This window comes from Catharus ustulatus, chromosome 1 (assembly GCF_009819885.2).
Source record: "Catharus ustulatus isolate bCatUst1 chromosome 1, bCatUst1.pri.v2, whole genome shotgun sequence".
Taxonomy (NCBI): Eukaryota; Metazoa; Chordata; class Aves; order Passeriformes; family Turdidae; genus Catharus; species Catharus ustulatus.
In genome coordinates, this window is record NC_046221.1 from 1,317,003 (window position 1) to 1,337,492 (window position 20,490).

General features: G+C 49.3%; 1 protein-coding gene across 1 annotated transcript in view; it reads right to left on the bottom strand.

Annotated features, from left to right (window-relative positions):
- Nucleotides 1-20,490, bottom strand: part of PTH1R (parathyroid hormone 1 receptor) — an 83,251-nt gene that overhangs the window by 29,979 nt on the left and 32,782 nt on the right. Inside the window, exons 2-4 of the mRNA XM_033068506.1 lie at nucleotides 15,248-15,353; nucleotides 3,697-3,807; nucleotides 2,162-2,280 (exon numbers count right to left, since the gene is read on the bottom strand). Coding sequence (XP_032924397.1) covers nucleotides 2,162-2,280; nucleotides 3,697-3,807; nucleotides 15,248-15,353 — 336 coding nt within the window. The remainder of the gene's footprint in view (nucleotides 1-2,161; nucleotides 2,281-3,696; nucleotides 3,808-15,247; nucleotides 15,354-20,490) is intronic.

Sequence of the window (20,490 nt, forward strand, 5' to 3'; positions counted from 1 at the left end):
TGACTCCAACTCCTGCTCCAGGAGCTTCCCAGGAAACTCTGGGGGTAAAAGAGTCTTTCCACTCTGGGCTGGGAAAAATCCCACCAACCCTCTCCTTTTCCTCCTTTTCCTCCTTTCCTCCTTTCTTCCTTTCCCTCCTTTCCTCCTTTTCCTCCTTCCCTTGTTATCCTGAATCACTCCATTCATGAGTTGCTTCACTCTTAAGGAGAAAAGAGCAACCAAAAGGAAAACAAAAACCAAAAAAACAAAAAACAAAACAACAAAAAACCCCAAACAAAACAAAAAACAAACACAAAACCAAACACAAAAACAAAAAACAAACACAAAACCAACAAAAACACCACAAAAAAGCCAAAACAAAACAAAGTAAACAAACAAACAAACAAAAAAAAACCAAAAACCAAAAACCAAAAAACCCAAAACCTCCTGCAGTGCCCAGTGCCCTGTTCCATATTCAGGGTTCTCTTCCAGAGCCACTGCAAAACCAGAGGGTTTGTATAAATTTTTTGGGAATTGCAGGTGTGTGGATGGGAATGTCATTCCCTGTGGGACAAGGAGTCACATCCTCCCAGGGGACACCAGGGACAGCTTTGCTTCCCCTTAGCACAGAATTCCTTCCCAACTCCCAGCACTGCAGAGCCCCAGGCTGGCTCATGGCGAGGTAGGAAATTTCTGGCAGCTGCTCTTTTATTGTTATCTGAATTTTTGTCAATTTATGGCTCATGGATTTATTCCATGTGCTTTGAAACCCTTTTCCAGCTTTGGAGTGGTGTCACTGTTTCCAAACTGTGATTACACCAGAAATAATTCAAGATCATGGAATACCAGTTAGGTTTGGGTGGGAAGGGATCTTTAGGATGATCCCATTCCCATCCCTGCCATGGCAGGGACACCTCCCCCTGTCCCAGGATGATCCAGCCTGGCCTTGGACATTCCAGGGATCCAGGGGCAGCCACAGCAAATCTGGAAATTCCAGCCCAGCCAGGAATTCCTTCCCAATATCCAATCTAAACCTATTTCTTCCAGCTCAAAGCCGTTCCCTGTGTCCTGTCCCTCCATGCCTTGTCCCCAGTCCCTCTCCAGCTCTCCTGGATCCCTCCAGGGGCTCTGAGCTCTCCCTGGAGCTTCTCCTCTCCAGATGAACATTCCCAGCTCTCCCAACCGCTTCCTCCTGGTTTGGCTCCACGTTTTTGGACATCCCCTCCCACAGCCAGCCACATAAACACTGGAATTTTTGATAACAGCCTGGCAGCAGAAGGATTTCCTGCCGTGGCAGAGGAGTCTCAGAGCCATGGAACAGCCTCCAACCACTTCTGAGCATCCCCACGACCGCTCCAATCCCCCCAGGCTCCCTTGGACCGGGAGCCACGGCAGCTGCAGGAAACCTTCCTGCCCTCCAGGACAATTTTCCAATCCAAGCATCACCCATCAAAGCACCACGTGGCTTTGGCGAGCTCGGGAAGGGTTTCCAAGAGCAGGGAGATGAGCTGGAGCTCATGTGGGATTTTGGGATGAGCCAGAGCTCCGTGGGTTAGCCCAGCACCAGGCCAGGAGTGCAGTGCCCACCTGAAGGGAGGATGAATCAGGAAAACCCTATAAAAATGATTGCCTAAAAGATTTTGAGAATATGGAAACCATGAGCGAGATGGAAATGAAAGCCATCCCTGAGATACCAAACCTTAGTTACTGAAAAACTAGAAAACAATAGAATAAAAGTAATAAAAGCTAAAAGTAATCCCCTCTGGATTGAACAATCCCCTCTGCTTGCAGACAGCCCAAGGGCAGAGAAGACCCTGCTGGCTTGGCAGGAGGGGTCCAAAGAGGAGTTTTTAGGGTTTAAAGTGTAAAACATTATGGTAATGCAATGATTCTTACAGTCTGTGTGTAAATGCTGTAGGATTTGTATCTTGTATTAGACTGGTCAGTGGAAATTAGAATATTCAGCACAGAAGATTTATTATATTGTAATGGGAACCTTGCTCTCTGAGCTCTTTCTCTCATCCCTTGCTCTCTCCCCGCTCACTCTCTCCCTGCCCTGCTCCGAGCTGTGCCTGGCAAACAAATCCCGTCCACCCGCGCCCTTTGCAATAAACCACACGCTCCAAACCCTGCCTGTAAAACCCTCCCCATCTATCCCAACCTGCTGCAGTCTCCCACCTACCCTCTCCCTCGTCTCGTTGGTGAGGAACTTGGCACACTCGCTGTAGTTGGCCCAGGTGCGGTTGTTGCCCGGGACCAGCTCCCAGCTCCCGTTCAGGTCACACCGGCGATAAGCGTGGCCTGCAGGGACAGGACACAGGGGGTGAGAAACACCAACACTTCCGCTCCTGGGGACATTGGAAAGGGTACTAAAGAGACAGCAGGAGGCACACATAAAGCAAAGGGTGCTTGGGCTGATTTGGGAACGCCCCTTTAAATACACTTTACAATACATCAACCTGTTGTACATTCGTATTTCTTTATGTATAGTCAAACTTTTTCTGGGGACTGTTTAGCATTGCCGCTCATTGGGTTTGACTTTTTGGAGTATGTGTGTTTTTTGGTTTGTGGTTTTAATTTTATTTTTATCACCTTTTACTTTGGGTGGTGGTCCCGGCCCTTTGCAGCCAGTGAGTGTTGATCATTGTTGTGTCAGCTGCAGAATTCCCATCACACATTCACGGGCTGTTATCTCAACTAAGGGGGTGGTTTAAGCAGACTATCTCTAAAAAATTTATATCTAACTTTTGCTATTAGAAGAAAAGAAAAAAAACCCCTACATTCATGCAGAAAAAGCTATTTTAACATTATACACATAGCATTTATTTCAATATTTGAACATTATACACATAGCATTTATTTCAATATTTGCAAAAAGCCAACAATATGTCACGCACTTATAACATGGAGTCAGCAGGAAAATGGGACAAAATTCATCCTGAGCTGGAGCCACCCAAACTGGGCCCTCCTGCCTGCTACTGGGAAGCTGGGCTGCAAAAAACTTCCATCTCTGTGCCCATTTATTGCTTTTAACATTTTTTTTTATATGAGAAACACCACTAAGCCATTCAGAAGTAGGAAATTTGTCATTATTTCAGTTGCAGCTGAGCTTTACTTCCCATTATTTATGTTTATCCACAATCAATAGACACTTCTTTCCTTCCTTCCTTATCCCTGGGTTTAGTCCTGCTCGGAAAGGAGGGCCCATGTGAGAAAAAAGGGATGATGAAGAAAATTTTGAATTTCCTGTCTGTCAGGGATGTCCTTTGTGCATCCCCCTGAGCTCTGTTGGTTCTGACAGGGAGGAATTCCCACATTCTGCTCCCAGACACACCCCAGGGCTCTGGACACAGAATTAACAAAGCCTGGGGTGGCGAATAAAAGTTGGGAGAATATTTCAGAGTTCTATGGGGTCAAACAAATCTCCAGGATTTAGGAGCTGGTAACTGGTGCTTAGAATGTCACAGTCTGTGAGGGGCAGGTGGGAATTGGTGATTCTGTGTGGGAAATTTGTCATTACTTCAGTTCCAACCAAGCTTTTCTTCCCATAATTTACGTTTATCCACATTTACCAATAAACAATCCCATTCCTTCCTCATCCCTGGGTTTACTCCTGCTCGGAGGGGAGGGCCCATGTGAGAAGAGGGGATGATGATGCTGAGGGGGATTTTGGGTTTCCTGGCTGCCAGGGGTGTCCCTGCTGGGCTCCACACCCACCTTTGTGGTTGAAGTCGTAGATGTACTCGGGGCACGGCATGGCCACCACCTTGCCGGGCACGCCCTCGGGCCAGCACACGATGCCATCCCACTCCGGGAGGCAGAAGCCATCTGTGGGGAGAGGGGACAGAGAGGAGTGGTCTGGGTTACAATACAGGATGTGATAAAAGGTATCTGTTCTGTCCCCATCTGTTGAGGGTGGGGCAGTGATCCTGATCTCTGTGGCAGATATTCTGCTAATGGTCCATCCATTGAAACCAGCTGGGGCAGTGTTCTTTATCTTTTCACAACCCATCCTTCCTCCAGCCAGTCATTTTCTGCTCATGGCCATTGAGTCCCACTGTGGCACTGATAAAATTACTGCATCCCATTGGGAGTTGCTCCAGCCAGGGGGAAGAGCCCAACATTTCTTACCAAGATAAAACAGAGGGTTTGGGACACTAAGGGAGCCCCTTTCTCCACTGGACTCCAGAGGAAAACCGGATTTCTCCACATCCCCACTGGAGCTCCGGAGGGAAACTGCACCTTGTACAGGAGCACTGCTCCAGCTGAGCCACATCTGTCACTGCAGGAGGATGCAGCCACCATGGAATGGGACTGCTGCCAACACCCTGCCTGACGGGTGTCAGGCTGTACTCTGATTGTGCCAGGGTTTGGGGTTTGTTCTTTGTAGTGCTGTATTTCTATTTTAATTTCCCTAGTAAAGAACTGTTAATCCTAATTCCCATATCTTTGCCTGAGAGCCCCTTGATTTCAAAATCATAATAATTTGGAGGGAGGGGGTTTACATTCTTCATTTCAAAGAGAGGCTCCTGCCTTTCTCAGCAGACATCTCTCCTCCAAACCAGGACAGGAGTGAGTCATTGCACTGCCAGGAAACACCTGAAGAGGCCAACACTGGCATTCCCCTGGAAAAACCCATTCCAGGGATCTGCCAGTCCCTTCTTCATGCGTGGCTCTAGCAGGTGTGAATTGTATTCCATAAAGATGTCTTATCCCAAGTTTTATTCCACAAGGACAAAGCTGTGTCTGGCTCTGGGATCCCCAGGGTCAGAAGGATGGGGCACTGCTGGAGAGGGTCCAGAGAAGTTTCTCCAGGGCTGGAGCCAGGCTGGGAGAGCTGGGAATATTCATCTGGAGAGGAGAAGGATCCAGGGAGAGCTCAGAGCCCCTGGAGGGATCCAGGAGAGCTGGAGAGGGACTGGGGACAAGGGATGGAGGGACAGGACACAGGGAATGGTTTTGAGCTGGAAGAAGTGAATTTAGATTGGATTTTGGGATGGAATCCCTGGCTGGGAGGGTGAGGAGGGATGGGAATTGAATTCCCAGATTTGCTGTGGCTGCCCCTGGATCCTTGGAATGTCCCAGGCCAGGCTGGACACTTGCAGCACCCTGGGACAGTGGGAATTGTCTCTCCCATGCCAGGCTGGAATGGGATGATCTCCCTGCATCCAGGACCCGCTCTGGCCCTTGCTGAATTCCAGAAGTTTCCTCCCTTTCCATCCCCCCAGCCTGTCCAGGTGCCTCTGAAGGGCTTCACAATCCCCTGGGCATCGCTCCCTCCCAGCCCTGCATCCTCAGGGAGCTCCTCTGCTCTGGGCTGGATGACTGCCCCCATCCATGGAATTCCAGCTGCACTGGAATATGGAGAGGGAAATGCCCAAAGTGCCAGATCTGCCCCAAATCCTCTCCCAGAGCTGTGTCTGCCCTCAGCCACGAGATTATGGAGTGTGGGACACGGGAGTTACCAAAAGGAACAGGAACCACCTGCTCCTGTCCACAAAAAAAAAAATTCATTTTTTAGGAAAACTAAATCCAACCAGAGATCCCAGCGTGTTCCATGGATATCAAAGCTTCCCAGCACCCAGGGACTCATCCTGCCTCAGCAGTGTGATCTCCCAGGATTAAAGGAAAACCAGGATTGCTTCAAAGCGAGGTCCAGGGTCGGAGCCGACACGGATTAATTCAGTTTGGTGGTTTTGAGGACATGAAAAACACTGAAAATCTCCTCATTCAGCAGCTGATTTCTTATCTCTAATTTGGTGTGGATGAAAAGGACCAGACAAATCACAGCCTTTCTTCTAAAGCATCAGCTGGGAGTGGGGTCAGCAGCTAAAATTCCTCAACATCCGCGTGATAAAAAAAGAGGGAAATAATTTATTGCATTTTCTCTGCTTAAAGTCCCATTAGGAGGAGAAAAAGACATTTCCTATTCATGAAAACTGGGAATATTCTTCCCTCTGGCTTGTTATTTGCAGGATAACTTGCACTGGGAAAAAAGAGTTTATTTATTTCTCAGTTCTCTGGAAGGTACAAAAGACAAAGGAAAAAAAAAACCAACACAGGGCCCCACAAAGTTTGGCTCAGGACAAAATGTTGATGTCCTTGTGGTCTTTTCTGCAGACAAGAAAGTAAATAAAGATTTAATGGAGCCCTCAGAGTGCTCTTGCTTAAAATAAAATCAGTTCTTATGACAAAATAAATCAATTGGAGTAAACATTAAAAGGAACACAGGGGAGAAACAACTCTGAGAGAAAAATATTCCTCCAAAAGTGCTCTGAAATGAGAGGGAAAATCTCCCACTTTTCCAAAACCTTCACGGATTGCTAAGGGCAATTTCACTTTTAAGAGGTTTCATTTCTCATCCCACTGAAATACGAGGCCAGAAAAGAAGAATGTGCTAAATTTTGTGGTGGAAACGTGGAAAACTGGTACCAAACCACACAATTATTGATTTTTGGGTACTTTTAACCCCCCAAATCCTCCCCAAAATCTGAAGGGAATAGTGGTGGGACAATCTGGAATGCTGCATTATGGGGGGACAATCTGGGGATTCAAAAAGATGATTTCTGCATTAAAAATTTTGACCTCTGCTTGGAAATGATTCCTTAAATATTTTAATCCTGGAACTGAGTCATTACAGCTGATAAGAATCCAGTGGGACTCAAGATTTGGGAAATGTCTGAGTTTCCCAAAAAAAAGAATCCATCTCAGTGTCCAAGGCCTGAACGACCCCAGGGAATCTCTTCCCCCTCCTCTCCATCATCTCTGGCCTCTGCCCCCATTCCCTGCTTGGAAAAGCCATTCCAGGAAAATTTGAAAAGGGATAAAACCTCTCAGTGATCTTTTCCTGCCTGGAATTCCCTGGGGATGGATGATGAGCTAAGGGAAGGGCAGGTGGATTTTTGGGAGCTGCCACCTGGACACCCCCCTAGAATTCAGGAAAACACAGATGTTTCCTGAAAAATCCCAGGAGCCACGGGGGAAGGAGAGGGGATTTGGGTTGGGAACAGGGATTGCAAGTAGGGAAACCTGGTGAGGAACATCCACAGGCCAAGCCAGGCGCTTCTGGAGCTCCTGGAATGATTTTGGGAGCTCCTACCTGGACTGAAACTCTTGGGAAACATTTTTGAAATGGAAATGTGGAGTGATATCAGGAGCAGCCTCACTCTGGGATTGCTGGATCCACACTCCTGGGGTTTAACACAGCCAAAAAGCTGATTGTCCCCTCTGTGTCCTGGACAGGAGCTTCACCATCCTCCTCTCCCATCCCAAATCCCTCCAACCCTCCCATCCCAAATCCCTCCAACCCTCCCATCCCAAATCCCTCCAACCCTCCCACCCAAGGAGACCTCCCTGGAGCACAGGGGGGATTGGAGGGTTCATTCATTCCCACTAATTGCAAGGAAGAAATTTTTTATAATGAGGGTGGTGGAGCAGCTTTTCCAGAGGATTTGTGGCTGCTTCTGGAAGTGTCCAAAGCCAGGTTGGCTGGAATGGTGGGAGCTGTCCCTGCTCATGGCAGGGCTGGAATGGGATAACCTTTAAGGTCCCATCCCACTAATCTCTGATAAAACAGGAAGGGAAAATCCCGGATTTCCCATTGTGCTGGAATCCAAACAAGCCATTCCCTTCTGTTTGTTTGCCCAAAAAGCTCCTCCAAACATTTCCCCCCCCTGTATTTATAAAAACATTCACAATATCAACAGTTTGGTTTCTCCCTTTGTTTTCCTTTTCTCCTGGTCATTTCTCCAAGGAGATCCAGGCTGAATTCCAAGAAGAAAGCAGAAAATTGGGAAAATTCAGCGTGTTAATAATGTCAGTTCTTTCTGACACACTGACAACAATATTCCAGAGCACAGAGAATTCCAAAGGATGCAGTTGGAAAAGCTTATTGAAAAACCCTTGGAATTTTGGTGGAAATGAGTTCCACTGTGCTATTTGGATCAATATCCAGGTAGATAGGGACATGGAAGCAGAACAGTCAAACATTTCTTTCCTTGGAAGAAATAGTAGGATTCATGGATGATGGAAGTCCAGAAGAATTCAGAAACTATTTGGAAAAGGAAATCTCACCCCACATCCCAAAGTGTTTTGGCAATCCCGAAGGGATGATCCTGTTTATCCCTCAGGGATTTTCCTTCCCCTGAATCCAGAGCTGTGTCCCTCATGGATGGGGACATGGGAGGTGGGAATGGTGCTGGAATTCCTGGTGATTCGAGGACATCCCCCACCACTGCAGTGCTGGAGAAACGAGTCCTGGAGGGAAATGTGGGATCCCTCCCGGATCCCATTGGCTCTTGTCCACCAGGACACCCCTTGGATCTCTCCTCCCCCCTTGAAGCACATGGAAGTTGCAGTCATTCCAAGATGGGAACAAGCAACCACTCTCTTGGATGACATTCCTGAAGAGACGAGGGAAACGTGGGATCCCTCCCGGATCCCATTGGCTCCCCATCCACCAGAACATCTCTTGGATCAACCCTTCCCACTGAAGGGTGGAATCTCAGGGCGTGGAGGTTGAAGCCATTCCGAGATGGGAACGGGCAGAAACCCCCTTGGATGTCCTTGCTGCAGGATTTCCCTTGGGAAGGCAGGAAGGCTGATCCCAAATACTTTAGGAAATGCATCCCTCATTTTGCTGCTCGATTTCGCTGCCCCACCTGAGCCAAGGCAGAATCCCAGAATCCCAGAGGTTGCTTTGGTAGGAGAGAGAAAAGCAGGAGCAGATTTGGGCCATCCCTGCCCAGAGTTATTCCCTCCTTCCTGATCCCATCCCATCCCCCTTTTCCTTTTCCTTTCCCTCCCCCAGGCTCAGTCCCTGCTCCGGGACACTCTGCATGTGGGGAACACGTCCCAGCCATCTGCCAGGCTCCTTGGCAGCTGCACAAACGCAAACACGGGCTCGGGGTGTTTATCCAGGGGCACGGAGCAGAAATCTGGCCGGCTCATTCCGGCACCCGGGAGACCACAGCTGGAATACGCTGTGGGATTGTGGTCACTCCCTTACGGGAAGGACGTTCGGGGCATGGCAAGGGGAGGAACCAAAAAAATGAGGCAGAGTTTGGGGTTGGAAGGGGGAGGAATCGTTTGGGGATGGGAAGGGGGAGGAATTATTTTGGGATAGGAAAAGTCGTTTGGGGATTGGAAGGGGAAGTAATTTTGGGATGAGAAGGGGAGGAATTGTTTGGGATAGGAAGAGGGGAAAATCATTTGAACATAGGAAGGGGTAGAAAATATTTGGGAATAGGAAGAGGGGAGGGAATTGTTTTGGGATAGGAAGAGGGGAGGAATCATTTGGGGATAGGAAGGGGAAGAAGTAATTTTGGGATGGGAAGGGGAGGAATTGTTTGGGATAGGAAGAGGGGGAAATCATTTGGAAATAGGAAGAGGGGAAGGAATTGTTTTGGAACAGGAAGAGGGGAAAATCATTTGGAGACAGGAAGGGGTAGAAAATATTTGGGAATAGGAAGAGGGGAGGGAATTGTTTTGAGGTAGGAAGATGGGAGAAATTCTTTTGGGATAGGAAGAGGGAAAATCATTTGAGGATAGGAAGGGGAAGAAGTAATTTTGGGATGGGAAGGGGAGGAATTGTTTGGGGATAGGAAGAGGGGAAAATAATTTGGACACAGGAAGATGGGAGGAATCATTTTGGAACAGGAAGAAGGGAAAATCATTTGGAGACAGGAAGGGGGAGAAAATATTTGGGAATAGGAAGAAGGGAAGGAATTGTATTGAGATAGGAAGGGAAGAAATAATTTTGGGATTGTAAGAGGGAAAAATAATTTGGGGATAGGAAGTGGGGGAAATCATTTGAGGATAGGAAGGGGGAAGAATTGTTTTGGGATAGGAAAAGACAGGAATCATTTTGGGATAGGGAGAGGGGAAGGAATTGCTTTGGGGTAGGAAGAGGGGAGGAATCATTTGGGAATTGGAAGGGAGAGGAATAATTTTGAGATAGGAAAGGGGAGAAATTGTTTTGGGATTGGAAGAGGGGAAGAATCATTTTGGGATAGGGAGAGGGAATATAATTTGGGGATAGGAAGGGGGAGTAATAACTTTGGGATAGGAAGATGGAGGAATGGGGGCTTGGAGGGGCAGGAATTAAGTTTGGGGGGTTTGCAGATGGATTTCAAACCTGGCTGTGAGGGCAGGGGGGATGAGGGGCTGATTTTGGGGACTGGGTGTGGTTGTTTGGATAGCATGGAAGGAGGTGGGGAAGGGGATCACCCAGGGACAGACAGGGACACTCAGGGACACCCAGGGACAGACAGGGACACTCAGGGATACCCAGGGCTGGGTCCCTCTCAGCAGCCCCAGCTCCCTCAGCCTTCCCTGGGCACAGAGATGCTCCAGGCTCATCCCCACTGGACCCATCCAGAAGTTCCAGAGCTTTGCTGGCCTCCCCCAGGGGTTCAGAACTCCCCTTCCTGCTCAGCCCTGCAGGGATGGACAGGCAGAGGATGGACACGGGGTCCAGGAGCTGCTCCAAGTCTTGGCTCAGCCCAGGTGCCACCAGACAATTCCGTGTCCCAGCTCTGGAGACACCTCCCTGACCCCACCAGGCAGTTCTGGACACTGCCCCTCACCCCAACCAGGAGCACAAACACAACCTCCAACATCCCCTTGGAAACTCCCAGCTGGCACATCCCATTCCGTCCTCATTCCAGCACATCCAGCCCTTTCCCTCAGAGAGGGAAAAATATCGCTCATATCACTCATTAAAACAAGGTTGATAATTAGGATCAGAGCTCAGCCACCCTTTGGAATGTTCCCCACCCTTTCTCCGTGTTCCTTCACAAATCTAAACCACAGACCACTGCCTGTGCCTCTCGTAATTCCCAAGATCCGCTCCTCCGTGTATTCCAAGCCCTGTTTAGCTGCTCTGTGGGCATTCCTCCATGGGACTGGCCCATAAAACTCTGCAGGTAGTGGCCACATCCCAGTTTCAGCTCCTTCAAGTCCATCATGGTTCATACCTGTGACTCTGAGCTCCCTCACGCTCCAGAAGAGCAGTCTGCTCTGTGATTCCATCCTCAGAGGTCTCCTGGTCCATAATTCCATCCTAGACCCTCTCCTGGTCCACAATTCCATCCTGGACCCTCACCTGGTCTACAATTCCATCCTACACCCTTTCCTGGTCCACAGTTCCATCCTGGACCCTCTCCTGGTCCACAATTCCATCCTAAAAAGCCTCCTGGTCCATAATTCCATCCTAGATTCTCTCCTAGTCGGTAATTCCATCCTAGATGCTCTCCTGGTCCACAATCCCATCCTAGACCCTCTCCTGGTCCATAATTCCATCCAAAAAAGCCTCCAGGTCCATAATTCCGCCCTGGACCCTCTCCTGGTCCATAATTCCATCCTGGGTCCTTTCCTGGTCCATAATTCCATCCTAGACCCCTCTCCTGGTCCACAATTCCATCCTAGACCCTCTCCTGGTCTACAATTCCATCCTGGGTCCTTTCCTGGTCCATAATTCCATCCTAGACCCTCTTCTGGTCCATATTTCCATCCTGGACCCTCTCCTGGTCCACAATTCCATCCTAAGAAGCCTCCTGGTCCACGCTGACCCCCCCAGCTGGTGTCCACTGTGGCAGTGACAGCTTTTCCAAGCCAAAACTGTGCTGGGAATGTGTTCCCATGGGATGGTTTGGGGTTTTTTTTGTGAATTTTGGCCCCCATCTGCAAGGACTGGGAATGGAAACTGGGAGAGGATGGAAATAGCTGGAGCAATGATGGATTTCTAGAGGGCTGGGGTGTTTGGGGCTCAGGATGCCTCTGTCCCCCTTGATTTCTGAGGTACCTGAGGCTTGTCCCAACCTCTGGGAGCTCCTGGCACCAGGGAATGGTGCTGGACCCTCTGGAGAGGAGACCAGGGGCAGATTTTGGGGTTCCCCAAGCCCAGCAAGAGCCTGGAGTCAGTTCTAGGTCCTTTAGGGACAGGGAAGCCAAACTGGGATGCACAACCCAGGTAAACAGCCCCAGATTCCCAACTAAAAATAACACCTTCCCTGGGAAAATAGGTTTATTTATTAAAAAAACAACCCAGTTTGGAGCTGCAACACCTCAGGCTCAGAGAAAGGGTTGGCCATGGCCTTTGCTAATGACAGGGTTGTGCAAAAATCCCTCTTCTTTCCCCACAAAATGTCCCATCTCCTTTTCCAAACCAGGGAAAGACAAGCTTTTAATTCATGGATTAAAAAAAGAGTCAGGTCTGATGGCTCAGAGCTGGGAATTTCACTTCATCCCCTTCCAGGCTTAACTTTGGGGTGGCATCAGCTGCCCACCAGGGCTGGGGTGGAATATTTGTGTCGGGAGAAGAGAAATTTTTGGGTTTCCTGTTCTTTCCCAAAGGCTTTCATCTGGAGGCTAAATTTAAGGAAAAAAAGAGGAGGGGGAGGAAAAAAAGAGAAAAGGAGGAAACCAAACGCTTGTGGGGGAAGGGCTTTGGGGTTTTTTTGGTTTTGTATTTTGGGTCTGCAGCCCTGGGTGCCTCAGCCAAAGGTGGGGATGACGCACGAATCCTGAGGGGGCTCTTTGGGAGCTCCTGGAGCAGCTCAGCCTCGGCTCCCCACGGCACAGATCCACGTGGGAGCCACATGGATGGGGAGCCAGGCTCAGAGACACCTGGGAGCCATCCAGGAGCACAGCAGCGACCTCATCCTCCCAGAAAAACAGAATTTTAACCTTTTGTGGGGGCAAAAAAAGGGAATTTGGAGCGGCTGGAGTAAGTTTGAAATTTTAGAGGTTTTTAACTTTTTTTGTTCCTTCAGATTTTTCTTTGGAATATCAACCCTGCCAGCCAGGATGTGTTTCTGCTTTCCAGAATGGGGTCAAGGACTCTTTTCCTACGACCCCTGTGGTGAGGAGTTTCCCAGGAGAGATCCCCCTCAAGTCCTGGAGTTGTTGCCCTGGGTCAGGAATTTTAAGTGGAGACTTTCTCCTTTCCCCAGTGCCCGACACCACAGGGCTGGAGCTGCTCCAGGATGGTCCCAGAGGGATTCTGGCTCTCCAGGCTGATCCCTCCCAGCAGAGCTGAGCGTGGATCTTCTCCCTCACCACAAACAGTTCCCTGAGAGAGGCTGGAGAAATCCCATCCTTGTGTTTTCCTGAGGATCTCCCCAAAAATTTCTGCCTCTTTGTGGGCCTGTCCTTTCCCCTTCTTTGGAATGACAAACCCAGCATGGATTTGGAACTGGAAACCACATCCAGGATTTATTGTGCTCCAAACCAACCCCACTTTTCCTCATCAGTTTTTCCTTTTAAATCCTATCTGCAAATAGGAGCTGGAGCATCATCATTGTGAAGATTGCTGCCCTTCCCAGATTTTTCTGTGGGATCTGCAGGGATGAGGAGGGCACAGGTCTGGAGTTTCCTGATCACCAAAACAGACTCCACATCCCAAATTCTGGATCATCCAAGGTGGAAAACACTGCACCCAGTCACTTTCCCTGCATCCAAGGGCATCTGAAACCCCAAAATCTGTGGGTGGCACAGAAAAGTGGGAAGAACTTTTCCAAATTGGAAAACTCTTTGCTGGCATCACAAACCCCTTAAACCATAGAGGGGCAGTCTGGCAAATCCCTGCTTTGTTTGGGATCTCCTAAAGGGAATTTCTGGGGTGCTAAATCCTAAAAAAATATTCCTTGTGAAAGGTTGAGTGGGAATTCATCCTGCCTATGGATTAGTGCAGATTAATTGGATCTAATCCTCCTCTGCTAATGAGTGAAGTTTCCAAAGCCTTGAAATCCAGGTGATTGCTCCTCTTGGACAATTTGGGATTGGATTTGCTGTAGGGGATGGAGCAGGGAGCCTGAGGAGCTCAGAGCAGCTTTTTCCAGAGGCAGGATTTGCATCCATGGGGTTGAGCCACCACACACTGGAAGTTTTCCAGACCCAGGTCTCCAAATCCCTGGGATCTGCTTCCTGCCCCAAAATCCGGCTGCCAATCCATCCCTATCCCTATCCCACAGCCCAGGGGGATCCATCCCGAAGGCTGGAAGAGGGGCAGGTGGGACAGCAGCAGGAAATTCCTGTGCATGTGCGCTCATTAACGAGGTGTTAATTGGGCACAGCGAGAGGGGACAAAGGAGCAGCAGAGGATGTGGCTTGAGGTTTCCTGATGGAAAACAGGAGGCTTGGAATCAAAGGAAAGCTGGGATTTTATGGCCCCTCGCTGCTGTTTCCAAAGGCACCAGGAGGGCAGGTGGCAAAGCCGGGCTTGGCAAAGCCAGGCTTGGCAAAGCCGGGCTTGGGGCCCTTTCCCAGTTTTCCCACAGCATTCCCTGAGGGAACAAAGCTGAGCTGCAGGAACACCCAGGCTTGTCCCGATTTCCCTGGAAATGGAGGGAGGTGGGACAGGACACCCACCCTGGGCACTGCAGGGTCCCTCAGCTCGCCAGGAATTAACTTTGGGAATGTGAGGAGAGGAACCAGGGCTGAGGATTTGCTCCCCCCATGACACAGTTCTGTCCTCCCTCCTCCCCCCAGTCCCACAGCTGGGAGCGATTTTCCAGCCCAAAATAGAAAGGAAGGGGAAGGAAGAGGCTGAGCTGAGCTTGGGCCCTTCCAGGAGGGAGAGTGGGGAAGGAGGAAGGTTCTGGAGCCAGGATTTGTTTTCCTTATTGCTGTTTGAAGAGGGTTTTTGGGATTTGGAATTGTGCCCAGGGCTGGAGCCAGGCTGGGAATGTTCCCCTGGAAAAGGGAAGGATCCAGGGAGTGCTCAGAGCCCCTGAAGGGATCCAGGAGAGCTGGAGAGGGACTGGGGACAAGGCAGGGAGGGACAGGACACAGGGAATGGCTTCACTGCCAGAGGGCAGGGATGGATGGATATTGGGAAGGGATTCCTGTGGCTGCCCTGGATCCCTGGAATGCCCAAGGCCAGGCTGGATCACCCTGGGACAGTGGGAATTGTCCCTGCCCATTCCAGATCCAAACAGGATCTTTAAGGTCCCTCCCAACCCACTCTGGAATTCTGAGATCCTGGGAGAGCTGCTGGTTGCTGCTCTCTCCCATGCTTGGGTAAAACAATCAGGGCCACAATTCCACCACTTCCACATCCTCCTGCACCCCCAGCATTTGGAATTCTGGAGCAGAACAAGCCTGGCACAACTTTGTGCTGAGCCCTCCTCCCCACGGAGCTCTCCCGAAAATCCAATTCCCTGGGATGCTCCAGCTGCCTGCTCCCAGCTCTGCAGGGGGGGCTGAGGGGAAGGGCTGGGAGGATCAGGGATGGCTCCAGCTGCTCCAGGGGTTTGGCAGCACTCACCGTGCACCTTGGGCACCTTGGCTTTCAGGTGGCGCTCGCACTTGGCCTTGGCCTTCAGCAGGAGGAAGATCTGCTCCTCCTTGGTGATGACATCGTCGGCATCCACCTGCAGCGGGGGACAAAGAGCTCAGACCCCACTGCCAGACCCTCCTCTGCACCCCTGAACTCCTCAGCCTCGCCCTGAGAGTCTGGATTTGCTCTGCAGCTGTGTCCCAAGGAGCAGCTCCCCCGTGGAATTGTCATCCCTGGATGTGGCAGAGGAAGCACAGGGTGGGACTGATCCCACTGTGCACAATCCCGTGTGGAAGCAGCAATTTTGGGATGGAGCATCCCAGATTGCAGGGATGGGGCTGCTGTCAAGGAGGAAAACATTTCCTAGTAAATAATTTAATGCCAAGGACTCCTCTCCTCTTGGGAATTACAACCTCCCCTGCTACTCCTCCTCTGCACAGAGATTTCATCCACAGGCATCAGGCTCCATAAAATCCAGCCTGAATCCCAGGAATGCTTGGAGGGATCTGCCCCAGGCAGGGCTGGGAGCTGACAGCATCTCCCCCTCCTCTGCTTCAGGAGAGCTCAGAGCCCTTCCAGAGCCTGAAGGGGCTGGAAAGGGAATGGGGACAGGGAATGGAGGGACAGGGGACAGGGAATGGCTTTGAGCTGACGGTGGGTGGATTTGGATGGGATATTGGGAAGGGATTCCTAGCTGGGATGGCATTACCAGATTTGCTGTGGCTGCCCTGGATCCCTGGCAATGTCCAAGGCCAGGTTGGATGGGGTTTGGATCAGCCTGGGATGCTGGAGGATCCCTGCCCGTGGAATGGGTGCATGGGATGATCCTTCAGATCCCTTCCAACCAACCCATTCCATGATTTCCCTGCACTCCCCCAAGCCATCCCTCTCCCAAATCCAGGTTCCTTCCCTCCTTTCCAGCTCATTCCCTCTGCCAAGCTGGTAACAGGAACCAGCTGAGGGCCAATTAACTCCCGACAAAATCTCCCTCCTAAGACATAACGAGGGTTAATGAATCCCAGCTCCCAAATAACCCGGGATCCCATTTCCCAGCGGGCTCCCAGGGAGAGGAACGGGGAAAAGAGACTTGCAGCTGCAGAGTTAAATCTGATAAGGGGCTGGGAGTCAAACAGGAGTTGGGTTTTCATGTCCTTGGAACAAATCCAGGCTGAAAACCCTTCACAAGCGGGAGTCGCGTCCAAACCGCGTCCACGTTAATGGGAACAATTCCAGCCCTTCCCAGATGTTTGGCCTGTCCACATTTCAGGCACCATCCCTCATTTCAGCTTGGATGGGGAACAGAAAGCTCGGGGTCAGCTCCCGCTGGCGTGCGGATCCGTACAAAGCCGGAGCGATTCCGCCAAAGCCGGAGGAGTTAGGCTGGGTTTAGCGGGACGGGACCTCAGGAATTCCGAGGGATTCATCCCAAGCACGCTCAGCTCCTCTGGCTGTGCTTGGAGGGATGCACAGAAAACACATTTTCATTCCCAGAAATAAAAGGGAAAAATCTCCAAGAGCTGGGCAGAGACAGAGCTCCGAGCTCAGCTCAGGTTTGATTTCCTAAACCTGCCTGATCCTTTAAAAAATCCACCAAAACTGACCTCACATTCCCTCCTCTCCTCCTAAAAAATGGCTTAAATTATAAAAAAATCTATTTTTGTGCATTTCCCCTTGGCCAAAGGGGGTTGAAATGCGAATGTAAATAAATTTATGGATTAAAACAGAGATTTTCACTGATTCCTGGTGTTTGAAGTCAACAGCTCTCAAAAGCTTTTGGGAAAACTATGGAATGGCACTGGATAAATCCCATCAAACATCCAGGCAAAACCAGGCTGGGAGTTTGGAATTTGGCATTCCCTCTATCCCAGTCCCTTGTGGGGACATTTCAGTGCCTCCCAAGATCCCTGGGGATTGAGGATTATCCAGCCCTGGAATCCTCAGATTTGGGATCGAGGGACAGCAGCTGGCACAGCACAAACACCCAGAGCTCAAAAACCCCTCGGAGCACCTCTGGACCTTCCAGCTGCTGGAGAAATTTCAACTCCCTGACTGCACAATTCCCTGATTTTCCTGGGGGGAAAAAAAAAAAAAAATCTGATTTTTTTTTTTATTTTCTTGCCCTGTATCTCCTGATTTTAAGGCACAATTTCCTGGCTGTCCAAGGTTAAAGGAATCCATGGGAATCTTTTCCTTGTGATAACTTCCTGATCCAAGGCACATTCATCTCTGGCTGGACAAAGCTTTTCCTTTGGAAAAACAATTCCAGCACCTGATCCAAAAAAATTCTGGGGGGACAGCCTTGCTAAAACCATTAGGAATCATTTGTGCCAATTTTTGGGAATCTGGAGATTTCCAGGCAGCAAAAGAAGCAGCTTCACTTGCAGGAGTGCCCAGGTGGGATTTGGGAAATTCAGGATTTGGGAACGGCTGGGAATGAAGCAGCTGCTGCTTTGGAGGGGATTTGGATCCTTTTGGATGGAGGAAACCAGGGACAGAGATCTTTGGGATACAGAGAAAGGAGGGAAATGAATCCCTAATTTGCAGGATTTGAAACTCGGACGAAAAGAACAAGGATTGAAAAATCCCAACAAATCCCAACCAGGATCCAAACCAGGATCAGCCAGGTGAACAAAGCCCAAATCCAGCAGGAGCTGGAAAATCCAGGAATTCTGGGGGCAGGAATGTCCTAAACTGCTCAAGTGTCACCTTTTTTCCTAAACTGGCACCTCCTGGAATTGGGCTAGGATGGAGAATTGGCCAAAAAAAGGGATATTTCCATCAATATCCATGGATTTCCCCTCTGTGCCATGCTGAGAATCCCAAAATCCACATTAATATCTGGAATTTGCTGCAGTTCAGCACCATTTATTCCATGAACTCCCTGCACATTCTGCTCAGGACAAGGAAAAAGGACATCAAAGATGAATTTTTCATCCCAATGAATTCCAGAGCCAAAAACTCCTCAAGATTCCCATATTTAACATTTCTCTCCTTTTTTATCAGATTCCCACGTGCCTTCACCTTTTTATCCCCAAAAAAATCTCTAACCAACAGAAAGGAATAAATACAGGATCTATTTTTCCCAATAATCCCTGCCTTGATGAAAAACTGGGAATATCCAGGATGGGATTTACCACCCTGAGCTATTCCCTCAGAGCTCATCTTGGAGTTTTCACCTGCCCAGAGCAGCTGGAATTTATTCCATCCTCAAACCAGCCCCTGAAATAATTTGGATCAGCTTTGTTTTTGGGATTTCTTTTTTCCCCCACTCCTTTTTTCCCCCATTAATTCGCCCCTCAGGAGCACTGAGGAGATTTTTGAGGAGGAATTGCTGCTGGTGGGAATTCTGGGAGCAGGAGGAGCATCCAAGGGAAGGCAGAAATTGTCCCAGGTGGGTCCAGCTCCCAAATCCAGCTGTTTTGGAGGAAGAGGTCGAGGTTATCCTGTCCCTGCAGACTTAATCCCCTAAAAATCTCTCTAAAAGCTGCCAGCAAATCCCTTTAAATCACATTTCCCTAAAGTTCCTCATCAGAAAGTCCTGCACTGAGTTTCCTGGAATTCAGTTTATCCAAGGGATGGCTTGATCCTGAGGGATTTCCCTTCATTCCTGCAATCCCTGCAAGGGATGGAGGCTCCTGCTTTTCCCATCGAATCCCACCTGCTCCTCTCGCTCCACCAGCCCCTCCTTTCTTCCCAGTGCTGGGTTCTGCTGGAAAATAAAAGTTCCTCGTGGGGAAAAGATCTGGGAATGTCACTTTTACCTCTGGGAATGTCGCTTGCCAAAGGGAAGGGGGACACAACTTTATCCCCAGGCTGTAAAATCCACTTGGATCCCTTTCCCCCCCCCTTTTCCTTGCTGCTCTGGAACCCGTGGGGATGGATGAGGATGTCCAAGGGATGGAAATGCCCTGGCTGATGTCCCAAATGTCCCTGGGGGGGTCCCAGTCACCCTTGTTTAGGGGCCTCATTTTTGGGAATAACGGGATCCTTTCTGTGCCACCCGCAAAAGCAGCTCCAGGCAAACAGATTTGTTGGGATTGAGGTCAAGGAATGTTGGGATCTGCTGGGAGAGCACCAGGAAATTGCTGGGGAGGGGATTTCTCCTGGGGGTGCAGGAAAAAGAAGGGAAAAGGGAAAACACTGCAGTTCTGGAATGGTTTGGGTTGGAAGGGACCTTAAGGATCATCCCATTCCAAGCCCTGGGCAAGGAGGTTTTCCACTATCCCAGCCTGGCTTGAACACTTCCAGGGGTTGGGAATCCACAGTTTGCAGTCAGCATGTGCCATTTATCCAGGAGAACTGAGATCTATGGTGCCTTTCCAGGAGCAGGAATTTAGAGACAGCATCGTTAAATCCCAAAGGATTTCCCGTTTTCCACCCTGGATCACACAAGATGGGACCCAAGAGGCTGAACTATGGAAAAATCAATTCCCAAGCAAGGAGAAAATTCCCAAAATTTCCTATCAGGCTGCCTGAGCAGGTCCTTCCCAGAGATGGGAGCTGGGACAGAGGGATCAGCAGGGGCTGGAATTTTATTCCTGGATCATAAACAGCACCCATCGCATTCCACACTTCAGGAATGATCTGTGCCAACCAAAACATCTCAGATATTCCCAGGAAGCCCATCCTGGTCTTCCTCTGGCCAGGACAAAAATCTCGATTCAATTATGAGATTAAATATTTTTTTTTAAAAAGCCAATTTTGGATTTTTAAATTCCTCAGCCCAGCAGCAAAAGAGCTGTGGGATATAAAGCAGAATATTGCCAGTGGGAATGTGCTTGGGAAGAGGATGCCAGCTTTTCCCAGCTCCCAAAAAATGGGATTCTCTCCATTTTCCTCTGAATTAAAGAAGAATGAAGGATTCCATGGAGGTGTTAATTGAAAGTTAATTAAGACAGCAATTAAAGGGAAAGGCTGGGAGTCAACACCTGAAATTAAGCTGGAAGAATTAATTCCTTATTATTTTACAGGAATTCCAGCAAATTCTGCTGATTTCAGTTATTTAATATAAATAATTAATGCACTACTGTCCCACCTCAGATGCTCAAAATTAGGCAAAATTTGGATTATCCATAAAAATAACCAACATTGGGTCTCTTTTCCAAGTCCTCACTTCCAAATCCCTTTGGTTTGCTCCAAAATCCAGCCCATCCAAGCTTGTCCTACAGTGCGTGGGAAGAGTCATTAAAACACTGATTCCAACATCATTAAATTCCAGGAATTTAGAGCAA